This window comes from Phragmites australis, chromosome 11 (genome assembly GCF_958298935.1).
Source record: "Phragmites australis chromosome 11, lpPhrAust1.1, whole genome shotgun sequence".
NCBI lineage: Eukaryota > Viridiplantae > Streptophyta > Magnoliopsida > Poales > Poaceae > Phragmites > Phragmites australis.
The window spans coordinates 3,144,735-3,157,206 of record NC_084931.1 but is presented as its reverse complement, the minus strand read 5'-3'; the positions used below and the strand labels follow the sequence as shown (position 1 = coordinate 3,157,206).

Below are 12,472 nucleotides of genomic sequence, written 5' to 3'. Positions count from 1 at the left end.
GGTCAAGTTCCGGGAGAGGGTGCTCGGGGCCATGAACAGTGGTCCTCAAGCACTCAAGTTCTCCGATGACAAGAGAAGTCACAGTTCCGGGAGAGGGTGCTCGGGGCCATGAACAGTGGTCCCCGAGCACCCAAGTTCCCCGATGATAAGAGAAGTCACAGTTCCGGGAGAGGGTGCTCGGGGCTATGAACAGTGGTCTCCGAGCACCCGAGTTCCCCAAGGACCCGAGCAGTCAAGTTCCGAAAGAGGGCGCTCGGGGCCATGAACAGTGGTCCCCGAGCTCCCGAGTTCCCCGAGGACCAAGAAAGAGCATATCTGGAAGAGAGTGCTCGAGGCTGTGAACAGTAGTCTCCGAGCACTCGCAGTTCCCTGAGGGCCTGAAAAGTCCTTCACCGGTGGTCCCCACAAGGGCTCAGTGGTGAGGTGTCAATTGGTGAGAGGCCTGATGCTGCATTTAAGAGGGCGCGTGACCTATCACTTCAAACCACTCCCCCCGCGCTTGCTGTCAGTCCCTGCCACGGTCTGGCAGGGAGGTGTGGGGATATTTAATACGCGGGTCCCATCGCGCATCATCCGACGCACCTCGGGATAACGTCGCAGGGCTCGAGGCATAACGCCTGCCGCCCTGCTGTGTCAGGCTCGCTCTGACCGGGCGGGCGTGCGGGGCTGCTCGGTGGCTGCCCGGCGGGCCCTCCCCGCAGCACCCGCTGAAAAGCGGGATGATGACGACAAGACCGGACGGGGGCGCGTTTTCAACCCTCCCCGTCACCTCAAGCTACAGCCCATGATGGTTGCTTTCCATTTATGGCGCCTTGGAACTCACGTCATCCTTTCTGGGCACGCTACACGCCCCGACGGGGTATAAAAGAGGGGCGGGCTCCCCGGAGAAAAAAAAACTCTAGACAAAGTCTCACGATGGAACAAGCACGAACAACAAGTCTCCAAGACCAAGACAAGCTCACGAAGCTCTAGATTTAGACAAACATCCTTGTAACACGAGAGATCCTCAGAGAGACATTCCCTGAGCCTTTATAGCATACACACAGGAGTAGGGTATTACGCTCCGTGCGGCCCGAACCTGTCTAAAATCCCTTGAGCATTTACTTCCTCCTGCATCCGATCATCCATTCCACCTGCATCTCATTTACTCCCATTCATTTCACGTACGAGGTGGATTCAGAATCATCCCCCGGGTCGAATCTCAAAGGGGGTTCCTCCGGATCCCTGCTTGTGGAGTTCATCCTCCGACAGTGATCGACTTCAAGCGATGGCAATTCGATGGTGGCTTCAAGTAGTCGCCCGGGTGGGCTGGCAGTGGGGCTACAAAGTCGCTAGCTTCATGCCGACGATGTACTCCCCCTTCCGCCCTTTTTTTCTTTCTTTTGATCTTGTGTCAGTGGCCTTCGAGCCACCATGTACGGGGACGGTTGCCGTCGGTGGTGGTGCAGTGAGGCCACATGCTTCATGCCAGCGATGTGTTGTGCACCTCCCCCTTCTTTTTCCCTTTTTCGATCTGTGCAAGGAGGGTGGTCACGAGTTTGCTAGCTGGCGACGTGTTCCTTCGATTTTTGATCTGTGTAGAGACATCGGCCGCCGGTGCTGTCCGGCGGTGAGGTGGTGGCTACGGGCCCCACCAGCCGTGTTCATTGAGATTGGGCGCTACAAATCGATCGTACCTTTCAATCCTTGCGAGCGATTCATGCCATGTAAGGCATATAGGCTAGGTCATGACCTACCCGCTTGACGACGATGTTGATGCAGTGCAGATCAGTCGCATGCAGATTCGTTCAACTAGCTTTGTCTCCGGCGGAGCTTCTGTTGATAACGTGTTGAGAAACTGCTGCTACCGAGTGTAGTCTAGGGATTCCTCGAAGAACAAAAAAGCTGTCTATTCTTTATTCATCTATGTTTACAATGAGGGGCGATACCCCGTATATATAGTGTCAAAACCCCCTAAGAGATATAATCAAACTCTAAGGGTTAGAGACCTATTCTAAGAAGGCCAAATCTTTAAAGATCGAGACTGACCCAAATTCTATTGTAAAACTCTAGGTTTCCTAACAAGTAGGACGACGACGCCGGACTCGTGTAGGATGAATGAGGGCGTGTGATCAGATGTTTGCCACTTTTTCGTATGGGTGGTTTCATGAATTGCTACCATGTCTTTTTTTTTTTTTGGAAGGGTGAGGATTATATTAAAATTATGGAACAATACACCCCTTTTACATGTAGGACACTGACACTTGCGATACTCTTTTTCTTTCCCTATTTCGGAAGGGAGTAATCTTAATTTAGCGGACAATATTTTCTTCTAAGGATTGAAACAATTTCAAAAACTAGCCAAGGCTGATTTCCAGTGTGGTAATAACACAAGGGCCCTTCATGTCCTACTTGCGTGCACCCTCGGAAGCTACACACTTACCCTACTGTCTGTAAATTAGTCCCCCTCCTGATACCTTGCGTGCTCACCCTATTCTATCCCTGTCGAATCAACGGAGGCGAAGCAACCACCTGAACACGATGTTCGGTGAACACTTCGCTTCCGTTCATTCATCTAAAAATAATAAAAATAAGTGTGCTAGCCCTTTCTTTTTTATATAGTTCTACAACCTCTTGGGCTCTTGAAGACCACTGGGCTCTCCTTCCATTTCTGAAAAAGAACAATTTGGGCCTAAAAACATTTTAGGCCTCGAACCAGGGTACTAAATGGGCTGAGCCCAACCCTCGGAGCAGAAAGCCCATCACAGTACTAAATGGGCCGAGCCCAACCCTCGGACCAGAAAGCCCATCACGGGGGGCAAACCGGTGAATCCCGCAAACTAAAACCCTACCCCTGCTACTATATATAGTCTCCCCACCTCTTCGCTCACCCACTCTTGTCATCCCGGCGGCGGCGGCGCGGAAGGAGCAGCAGGCGCAGGAGCAGAAGCAGCAGCGGGCGGCGACCTACCCCGAGCTCGTAACCATGGTGAGCACCGCCGTCCCCTTCCCCGCGCCACCGCGCGCGCGCGCGCTTTCTGTTCCGTAGATCTGGTCTGTGGCCGCCGTAGAATCAGGCGCGTCCCCGCCGGCTCGCCGTGGATGGATGGCTCGCGGTGGGATTCGGCCGGCGGCTTGGGCTCGTTGTAGCTCGCTGGGTGGCTGAGGTTGGTTTGTTGCGTGGTGGTTTAGGGTTCGCCTGGTTGTAGAGAGTACAGCATCTCGTTTCCTCGAGCTTGCTGGGGAGGTGCTGATTTGTTCTGTTGTGCATTGCGCCACGGTATGGTCGTCAGATTCATGTGTGGGAGCTGATGTCTAGTACTACTTGAGTCTGGCAGGATTAAATATGTTGTTTTGTGGAATTTGGGTTCATGGGCAGGCTGTCAACTGTAGATCAGTTGCCGGTTTTATGGCCTGCTTTGCTCAAGAATTTATTATTGAGGCAAGGTTCGAAAGCAGAATCCTGGATGAAGTGCTTGTGATATGTCTCGCTTAAATTGTTGGTTGGATTGCAGGGCGAAAGTCGCAGGATGACAGGGGCCATCTGTAGTTATGGCCATGGTCTTTTCGGAATGACATGGATCTTGTTTAATTTTCCTTATTTCCAGTCAGACTAGAATGACACTGGCAATCACTAAAATCTTATGTTTCGTTTACAACGAGTTTGGCAGTTTGGATTTGTATTCTCACTGATATGTAGGGCCTGTTTGGCAGTTCTCCCAAAACTGGATTAAGGGGGAGCTCTGCCAACCAGCAGTTTTCAATTTTTAGCTCTCCAAGTGAATTCAGGGGAGCTCTGCCCAAAAAGTAGCTTCCTTGATTCACTTATCACATAGAATCACTTCCTCCATAGAGTTTACCCTAAATAATCACTTGTAAATAATCATATCATCCAGATAATTTGGATCGGGAGGAGCTCTACCAAACAGGCCCTTATGTCTTGTGAACGCTCTAGGTAGAATGATAATTTAATTTAAGCTACATGTTCTTGTTACGTAACGTTTCATGTGTTACTTTGATGTTATGCACTTCATGAGTCAACATTGGTGCTACTCCAGGTGGTTGATCTCTTATGTTAAAATGGGCTAATCAGTAAATCTTTTGAAATCATAGGTTTAGAAGCAGAACCTAGTTGTCATTGAGAGTTGAAAGTCAATAGGTGTTGCCAACAACTTTTGGAGGGCTGTTCTTTTTGTAGAACTTAAACAATAACGTATTGCATTTGATATTACATTTTGGGAATGTGTTGTGGCATACTGATAACTGTTTTTTATTACCTTAACCAGGCTAGGGGTTTGAAGAAGCATCTGAAGAGGCTCAATGCCCCGAAGCATTGGATGTTGGACAAGCTTGGTGGAGCTTTTGTAAGTCTACCAAATTTCCTAGCTTTGCACCTACAATACTCAAATGCTTCTAGTGTCCAATTGTCTGATATTTTAAGCATGTCTATTCCATAGGCTCCCAAGCCATCTTCTGGTCCTCACAAGTCCCGGGAGTGCCTTCCTCTGATCCTCATCATCAGGAACAGGCTCAAGTATGCCCTAACATACCGTGAGGTGATTTCTATCCTCATGCAACGCCATGTCTTGGTTGATGGCAAGGTCAGGACTGACAAGACCTACCCGGCTGGTTTCATGGGTATGCTCTGATCATTCTTCCGGTAGCAAGATACTCCAGACTTTGCTATAAAAGGCTATCTCCCTTTATCATTTAGTTGCTGATGTGTTGCATTCTTTTTGGCAGATGTCATCTCCATTCCCAAGACTAATGAGAACTACAGGCTTCTGTATGACACCAAGGGACGTTTCCGTCTGCACCCGATCAGGGATGAGGATGCTAAGGTTAGCTTAATTTGGCTCTGCAGCAGCTCTGTAGCATTTCTTATGTTGGCTGTAAGGTGTCTGTTTTGAAGTTGTCTGGTTACAATTTTGGTGAAGATATTTGCTTTGCTGGAGTTGTGCTTGATTATCTGCAATATTTGCAATCTATGCCTGCTGTTAATATGATAGTTTTGATTCTTTTGAACAGGAAAATGTTTGTTTTGCTTTTGTTGGATTATGCATGCAGTTTGTCAGTTAATCATTGTAATGTTGTTATAAGAATCTTAACATTTTCACCTAGTGTTCCTTTGTTACATTTTGTACCAGTTCGAATGTTGTTCAAAACTATTGGTCTCTGCATAGTTGAAATGCTGATTGCCATTGCTCTATGTGCAGTTCAAGCTTTGCAAGGTTAGGTCTGTCCAATTTGGGCAGAAGGGCATCCCCTATCTGAACACTTACGATGGCCGCACCATCCGCTACCCTGACCCTCTCATCAAGGCAAATGACACCATCAAGATTGATATGGAGACCAACAAGATTGTTGATTTCATCAAGTTTGACGTTGGCAATGTTGTCATGGTGACTGGTGGAAGGAACACTGGCCGTGTTGGTGTTATCAAGAACAGGGAGAAGCATAAGGGCAGCTTTGAGACCATCCACGTTGAGGACGCCCAGGGCCACCAGTTTGCCACCCGTCTTGGCAATGTGTTCACCATTGGCAAGGGCAGCAAGCCGTGGGTGAGCCTCCCCAAGGGCAAGGGTATCAAGCTCAGCATCATCGAGGAGCAGAGGAAGCGGGATGCTGCTGCCCAGGCTGCTGCCGCATAAATCATCTGAATGCGTGGTGTTTTGCTATAGCAAGTTATCTGAAAGGATATAGAACTATCTTCCCAGACTATCCTTTTAAGTTTTGCCTGTTGCTTGTTGATTCGCGAACTGATGTTTGCAGCTAGCTGTAATGCGACTATTTATCTTATTGAAGTGCGTTTTTAAGAACATCTCAACTTGTTCTGTTTACCTGTTGCTGTGGTCAAGTGATTCTGGGATTTCTGGATTGAAATTTGCCCTGGCCAATGTTGTTTGTTTTGTGCTTGTCTCCGTAGTCTCAAATACAGTTTCACATCAGTTACGCATCTCAAGCAAGAATGAGTTTTCTAATGTTTTGAGCAAATATCAAATGACTCGCAGTTCTTGTTTGAAAGAAATCTCTTTTGAAGATGTTGTCAATTTGTGTGCTGCATGGCTTTCAAAAAAAAAAATTGTGTGCTGCATGACGGCATCTAGGCGAGCTGGAAGAATCTGGCAATGGTGCCGTTGGCTCCCCTTGGGCAGGAACCCGCCGGGGATCTCGTTGCGCGAGCCGTGGAGGATGCGGAGGACCTCCGCCGTCGTGCGCTGGAACCCGAGCGAGTCCTCGCCAGCGCCGAGGATGTTGCTGATGGTGCGCCTCTCGGCGCCCTGCTGCCGGTCCAAGGCCCCGCCATCTGGTTGCGCCAGTCGGAGATCCGGCGGGTGAAGTCGGCGACGGTGTGCCCCTGGTACGGCGGGACGGCATCGTCTGCGCGCTGGTAGAGCAGCAGTCGGATCACCGTGTCCTGGCCGGCCTCCACCGCCAGGATGCTCGCCTGGAGATGTACGTTCAACAACGCCATGGATTCATTCGTCCTTGCAGCGAGAGGAAGGGACAGGAGATGAGAAGCTTTACCCGTTCGGAGAGGTAGTCCATGAGGGAGGAGCTGATGCCCATGGTGGCCGCGGCCGTGACGTGCGGGAGGATGTAGAAGGCCAGGAGGAAGCTGACGCTGCTGGCGAGGCGGTCGTCTCTGTTAGCTAATCGAGTCTTCTTAATGTCTATTTTTGTGTTTTATTGAGGTTCTGTTAGCACTTGTGTTTTTTTTAAAGAATAAACCAATTGACTTGATGCGCCATAGTCGAGTTCAGTTGCGTAAAACATATTGTCATTGGCAGCTCACGATCGTGCTGCTAGTGATGGGTGTCATGGCGCACGTTTTTTTTTTTATCACGTGAGTCTGCATGTACGTGCATTTGTTGCTTCATATTTGTATCAAGAAAACAGAAAATGTTGTTGCAGTTGCCGTAGCACAAAAACTCTGCTTCAGTTTACGATATGATCGTCCAGTTTCATGCCTAATTCCCAACAGTGGCATCAGAGCCACGGTTAACCGTCGACGATGTCCGACGATGGTTCTCTCTCCCCGAAGTCCCTTCCTCTGGTCAGGATCCGCATCGACGATGACGGCGAGTCCAATAGCCACACAGTTGGCGGCAATGATGGCTCAAGCGCATATGACGCCGCTGGGAGCTAGCAGGTGGTGGTCCAGAAAGTGGTGAGAGAATCGAGCGGCGCTTTGTCACTGCCCATGCTAACGAGCATGAATTACTCAAATTAGGCACTCTTGATGAGAGTGAACCTCCAAGCGCAAGGCACCTGGGAAGCGATCGAGGCCTGCATGGTGGATTATCACACGGATCGGTTAGCATTGGCGGCGATCCTGCGTGCAGTATCGTCGAAGATGCTCTAGTCACTAGTGACAAAGGACACGGCAAAGCAGGTGTGGGAGGCGATCAAGGTGATGAGGCAGGGGGTGCAGCGCGCCTGCAAGGCCAATGCCCAAAAGCTCCGCCAAGAGTTTGAGTCGATGAAGTTCAAGGACGGAGTGTCCATCGACGATTTCTCGATGCAAATTTTGGGGCTGGCCAATCGTCTTCGTGACCTCGGTGACGAGTTGCTAGATGAGAAGATTGTCCGCAAGTTTCTTCATGTTTTGCCTAGCATGTTCTCGCAAGTCGCGATCTCAATCGAGACCCTGCTGGACATCAAGAACATGTTAGTGGAAGAATTAACCGGCCGGCTGCGCATTGTCGAAGAGCAGTGCATGTGCATCGAGGTGAACACGGGTGGCAAACTACTCACTGAGGAGGAGTGGCTTGCCCAGGCGAAGAAGCGAGGGCAAGGAGAACGGTCGCAAGGAGGTGACCAGAACGGCGGTGGGCGCTGTGGTTTCAAGCCATGCGGCTGTGGGCGCGGCGGTGATCGCAGCCAGGGTGGCTAGGATAGCGCACGTAGGGAGGCCCGCGTGACCGTTCCAAGGACAGATGCTTCAATTGCAACCTTTATAGGCATCATGCCAAAGAGTGTCAGAAGCCATGATGTGAGCACAACCAGGAGGCTCATCAGGCAAGTGCTCAGGAGGATGAGTTGGCACTATTGTTGATTGTCTGTTGTGATGACAGAAATGACTCTCATCAGAATTTGCAGGAGGTTCATCTGAATGAGCAAAAGGTAATTCCTCGTACATCTGAGAATTGTGAAAGGTATCTCGATACAGGGGCAAGCAACCATATGACTAGATGCAAGGAGGCGTTTGCATCAATGGATGAGTCCATTCAAGGTTCAATGAGCTTTAGTTATGGCTCGCTTGTGCAGATCCGAGATAAAGGGGATGTGATGTTTCAGTGCAGAGATAGTGGGCACCGGGCGTTAACTGGTGTGTACTACATACTCCAATTGTGCAACAGTATCATAAGGATTGGGCAATTGGATGAGAATGGGTGTAGAACTCTTATAGAAGACGGAAACCTTGAGATCTTTGACTCAGAGAAGAAGTTGTTGGCTCAATTGATTGTGGTCCCAACCGCCTATATAAGCTGAAGCTGAATCTGGCAAGGCCAGTGTGCTTGCTGGTGAAAGGGAATGACACTGCTTGGTTATGGCATGCTAGGTATGGACACTTGAATTTCAGACCGCTGCGAAATTTGAGTACCCAGCACATGGTTGATGGCATTCTTAGCATTGATCATGTCGAGCAATTTTGCAATGGATGTACCATTGGGAAGCAGCATAGGTGCCCATTTCCAAAAGCCACAACATACAGATCTGAGCATAAACTAGGATTCTTCCATGGTGATTTGTGTGGCCTGATCACTCTAGCCACCCCAGCAGACAATCGGTATTTTCTATTGATTGTCGATGATTGTATTAGATGCATGTGGATGGAGGTATTGAGGTCCAAAGATGAAGCACTGGAAGCCTTCTAGAAGATTATGGCTGCTGCAGAGAATGAGCAGGATCTAAAACTGAAAGCTTTTCGGTCAAACCGAGGAGGAGAATTCAATTCTCAATATTTTAGTGATTATTGCATTGAGCGGGGGATCAATCGCAACACCACAACACCTTACTCCCCACAACAGAATGGTGTTGTGGAACGTAGAAATCAAACTACGGTTGAGATGGCTCGAAGTTTGTTGAAGAGCATGAACATGCCTGGGCTCTTTTGGGGTGAGGCGGTGAAGATTGCAGTTCATTTGTTGAATCGAGCACCGACAAGGAGTGTAGAAGGTATGACTCCATTTGAAGCTTGGCATGGTCGGAAGCCTAAACTAAGTTATATATGCACCTTCGGTTGTGTAGCTCATGTAAAACATGGTGGGCTAGGGACAACTAAGATGAGCGATGAGCGATAGATCAATACCTATGGTATTCATGGGGTATGAAGAAGGCTCCAAGGTGTATCGAGTATATAATCCCAACAACAAGAAGTTGTAGGTCACTAGAGATGTTATATTCGAGGAGAACAAGCCATGGAATTGGGAGATGGAAGAGCATATTTCTACTAGAGGTGTTGCAGGAGGAACTTTACAGTGGAATATGTGACTGAAATTCCATACACGCAGGAGAGATCAGTGAGTCAGGATATAGAGCTGACAGGCAACCATGGGACATCCTCTTCTGGTGTTGTATATGATGATACTGGTTCTCCAATTGCAACATAGACACCTGCTGAAACTCAAATTCAGTGGGTAACTCCTCCAGAGGCGTCATGAACCTTAGATGGAAGGATACCTCAGCATAGGATACTGGGAATTTTATATGATACAACACAATCAGTAGATGGTGTTGAGTTCAGTGGCTTATGCCTGTTAGCAGCCGAAGAACCAATTAATGTGCATTAGGCATTGAGAGACAACTGGTGGAGAGGAGCCATGAAACAAGAATTGGAGAGAATTAGGAGCAACAACACATGGAAACTGGCATCATTGTCGGCTAGACACATAGACATTGGCCCCAAATGGGTTTTTAAGGCCAAGAAGAACCCTGAAGGGGAGATAGTTAAGTACAAAGCACGATTAGTGGCCAAGGGATATATTCAGAAGCAGGGGGTGGATTTTGAAGAAGCATTTGCTCCTATGGCACGCATGGAAACCATGTATTTGTTGATTGCTCTAGAAGCTCAAATTGGTTGGCAGATTCATCACATGGATATAAAGTCAGCATTCTTGAATGGTGATCTGATTGAGGAGGTATATGTACATCAACCACCCGGGTTTACCAATGAGTAGCATGCCGACAAAGTGTATAGCCTTCATAAATCACTCTATGGACTCCGACAGGCACCACGAGCATGGAATTCAAAACTTGATGCCTCGCTGATCTCTCATGGTTTTTTGCGCTGCCCATTAGAACATGAACTGTACCGGAGAGTGAAAGGAGATAATTTACTGCTTGTTGGTGTTTATGTTGATGACTTGATAATCATTGGATCAAGTCTTATGGACATAGATGATTTTAAGGCACAAATGTAAGCTCAATACAGTATGAGTGATCTTGGGTTGTTGAGTTATTACCTTGGAATTGAAGTGAACTAGTCAGGTCAGCCACTAAAGATAAGCCAGTGCAAAGAGAATCCTTGAAGAAGCATGAACGACTGATTGCAATTCATGTGTAACACCAGTAGAGAAAGGACTGAAGCTAAGCAAGAAGGATGGTGCAGACTCTATAGATCCTACTCAATACAGAAGCATTGTATGAAGCTTGAGGTACTTAGTTAATACGAGGCCTGATCTTGCACATGCTGTTGGAGTGATAAGTAGGTTTATGGAGGCACCATCAACACAACACATGGCTATTGTGAGCCATATTTTGAGGTATGTAAAGGGCACTGTTGATTTTGATTGCGTTTATAGAGCTGTTGATTACTGTCAAGAGCTAGTTGGGTACAGCGACAATGATCTAGCAGGTGATCAAGATGATCAGAAGAGTACTACAGGTACTATCTTCTTTCTAGGTGACAGCCCGATCACTTGGACATCATAAAAGCAACAAATTGTGGTTATTTCTTCGTGTGAAGCTGAATATATAGCATGAGCTACTGCGACTTGTCAAGCAATATGGCTGAGCATGCTGTTAGCTAATCTGAAAGACACAGAGCTTGAACGTGTCAAATTACTGATCAACAACCAGGCTGCAATTGCACTCAACAGGAATGATGTGCACCATGACAGAAGTAAGCATATTGATGTTCGTTATCATTTTATTCGTGATTGCATTGATCTGGGACAGGTGCATGTGGATCATGTTACTACTCAACGTCAGTTAGCAGATGTTATGACAAAAAGCCTTGGGCGTGTTCGATTTTAGGAGCTTCGACACCAGATTGGAATCAGATGTGTGAAGGACTGAGGTTCACGATCAGGGGGTGATTTGTTAGCTAATCGAGTCTCCTCAGTATCTATTTTTGTGTTTTGTTGAGGTTTAGTTAGCACTTGCGTTTGTTTTTTCTGTTAAGATTGAACCAGTTGACGTGATGCGTCATAGTCGGGTCCAGTTAGAGTCTAGCGTAAGATATGTTGCCATTGGCAGCTCACAACCGTGCCGCTAGTGACGATTGTCATGGCGCACGTTTTGTGGATCTCTGAGTCTGCATATACCTACATTTGTTGCTTCATATTTGCATCAAGAAAATAGAAAGCACTGCTGCAGTTGCCGTAGCACAAAAACTCCGCTTCAGTTTAGCGATCAGATCGTCCAGTTCCTTGCCTAATTCCCAAGAGTCTCTGAGGTCGATCGCCGGCCGCGGGAACCCGCCTACGGACTGCCTGGTCGCTCTGCACACATCGCCATTGCCATCGTCCGGAGAACTAGGATGAGCCAAAGATCATGTCACTCATGGCGACATGACCATTCTAGCATGGGTCGGCTTGTACCTGACGTGGCAGACTTCCTGGTAGCCGAGATCGGCGGCGACCTCGGTGGTGCGGAAGTCGAGGCTAGCCCTCCTAGCCCCAATAGGCGGCAGCCCGCCTGTGGAGAGGTTGCGGTCCAGGAAGTCGATCGCCGCGGCCTAGCGCACAGTGGAGGAACCACTCGGCCTCGACGAACTTGGCGTTGAGCAGGAACTGCAGCTGCTCCATGTCGCTCGGGTACACGGCCAGCGCGCCGCGTCGCGGCGCCGTCGGGCGGCACCGCGGGTCGTCCGCGCCGGCGCCTCCGCCTGGCACGACGTTGGCCGGTGCCGGCACGACGAGCCGCAGGAGCATGGCTGCGAGGAGGAGGATAGCGTGGCGCGCGCGAGCCATGGCCGGCTGGTTTGGTTGGTTGGGAGAGGAGTCAGCTAGCCTCGTGTGTATTTGTATTGTGGGGCTACGGTTAGTTAATTTTAGTTAGTGTGGGTTTACGAGGGGAATGAGGTTAGCAAGCGATTTGGCAAGCCATGAAATGCTTGTGTGGAGAGGGGTAGATTGAAATCACATATCAAAAGATCGAGGAAAATTCAATAAAATTCAAATGGTCATTTATATTTCCCCCCTTTTTAGTGACATTTTTCCTGTATTGGGATGGGCCGATAAAAAGCTCGATTTATTTCGAGCCG

At 48.6% G+C, this 12,472-nt stretch overlaps 1 protein-coding gene and 1 pseudogene across 1 annotated transcript; one reads left to right on the top strand and one right to left on the bottom strand.

The window, feature by feature from the left end:
* The first annotated feature begins 2,825 nt into the window (after nt 1-2,825).
* On the top strand, nt 2,826-5,800 carry LOC133884671 (small ribosomal subunit protein eS4-like). The gene is made up of 5 exons (XM_062324176.1): nt 2,826-2,968; nt 4,266-4,343; nt 4,437-4,617; nt 4,723-4,820; nt 5,196-5,800. The coding sequence occupies exons 1-5, from the start codon at nt 2,966-2,968 to the stop codon at nt 5,628-5,630; spliced, it is 795 nt and encodes a 264-aa protein (XP_062180160.1). The 5' UTR covers nt 2,826-2,965; the 3' UTR covers nt 5,631-5,800.
* Nucleotides 5,801-6,082: 282 nt separating this feature from the next.
* On the bottom strand, nt 6,083-12,179 carry LOC133884216 (ferritin-like catalase Nec2; annotated as a pseudogene).
* Between the last annotated feature and the right edge of the window lie 293 nt (nt 12,180-12,472).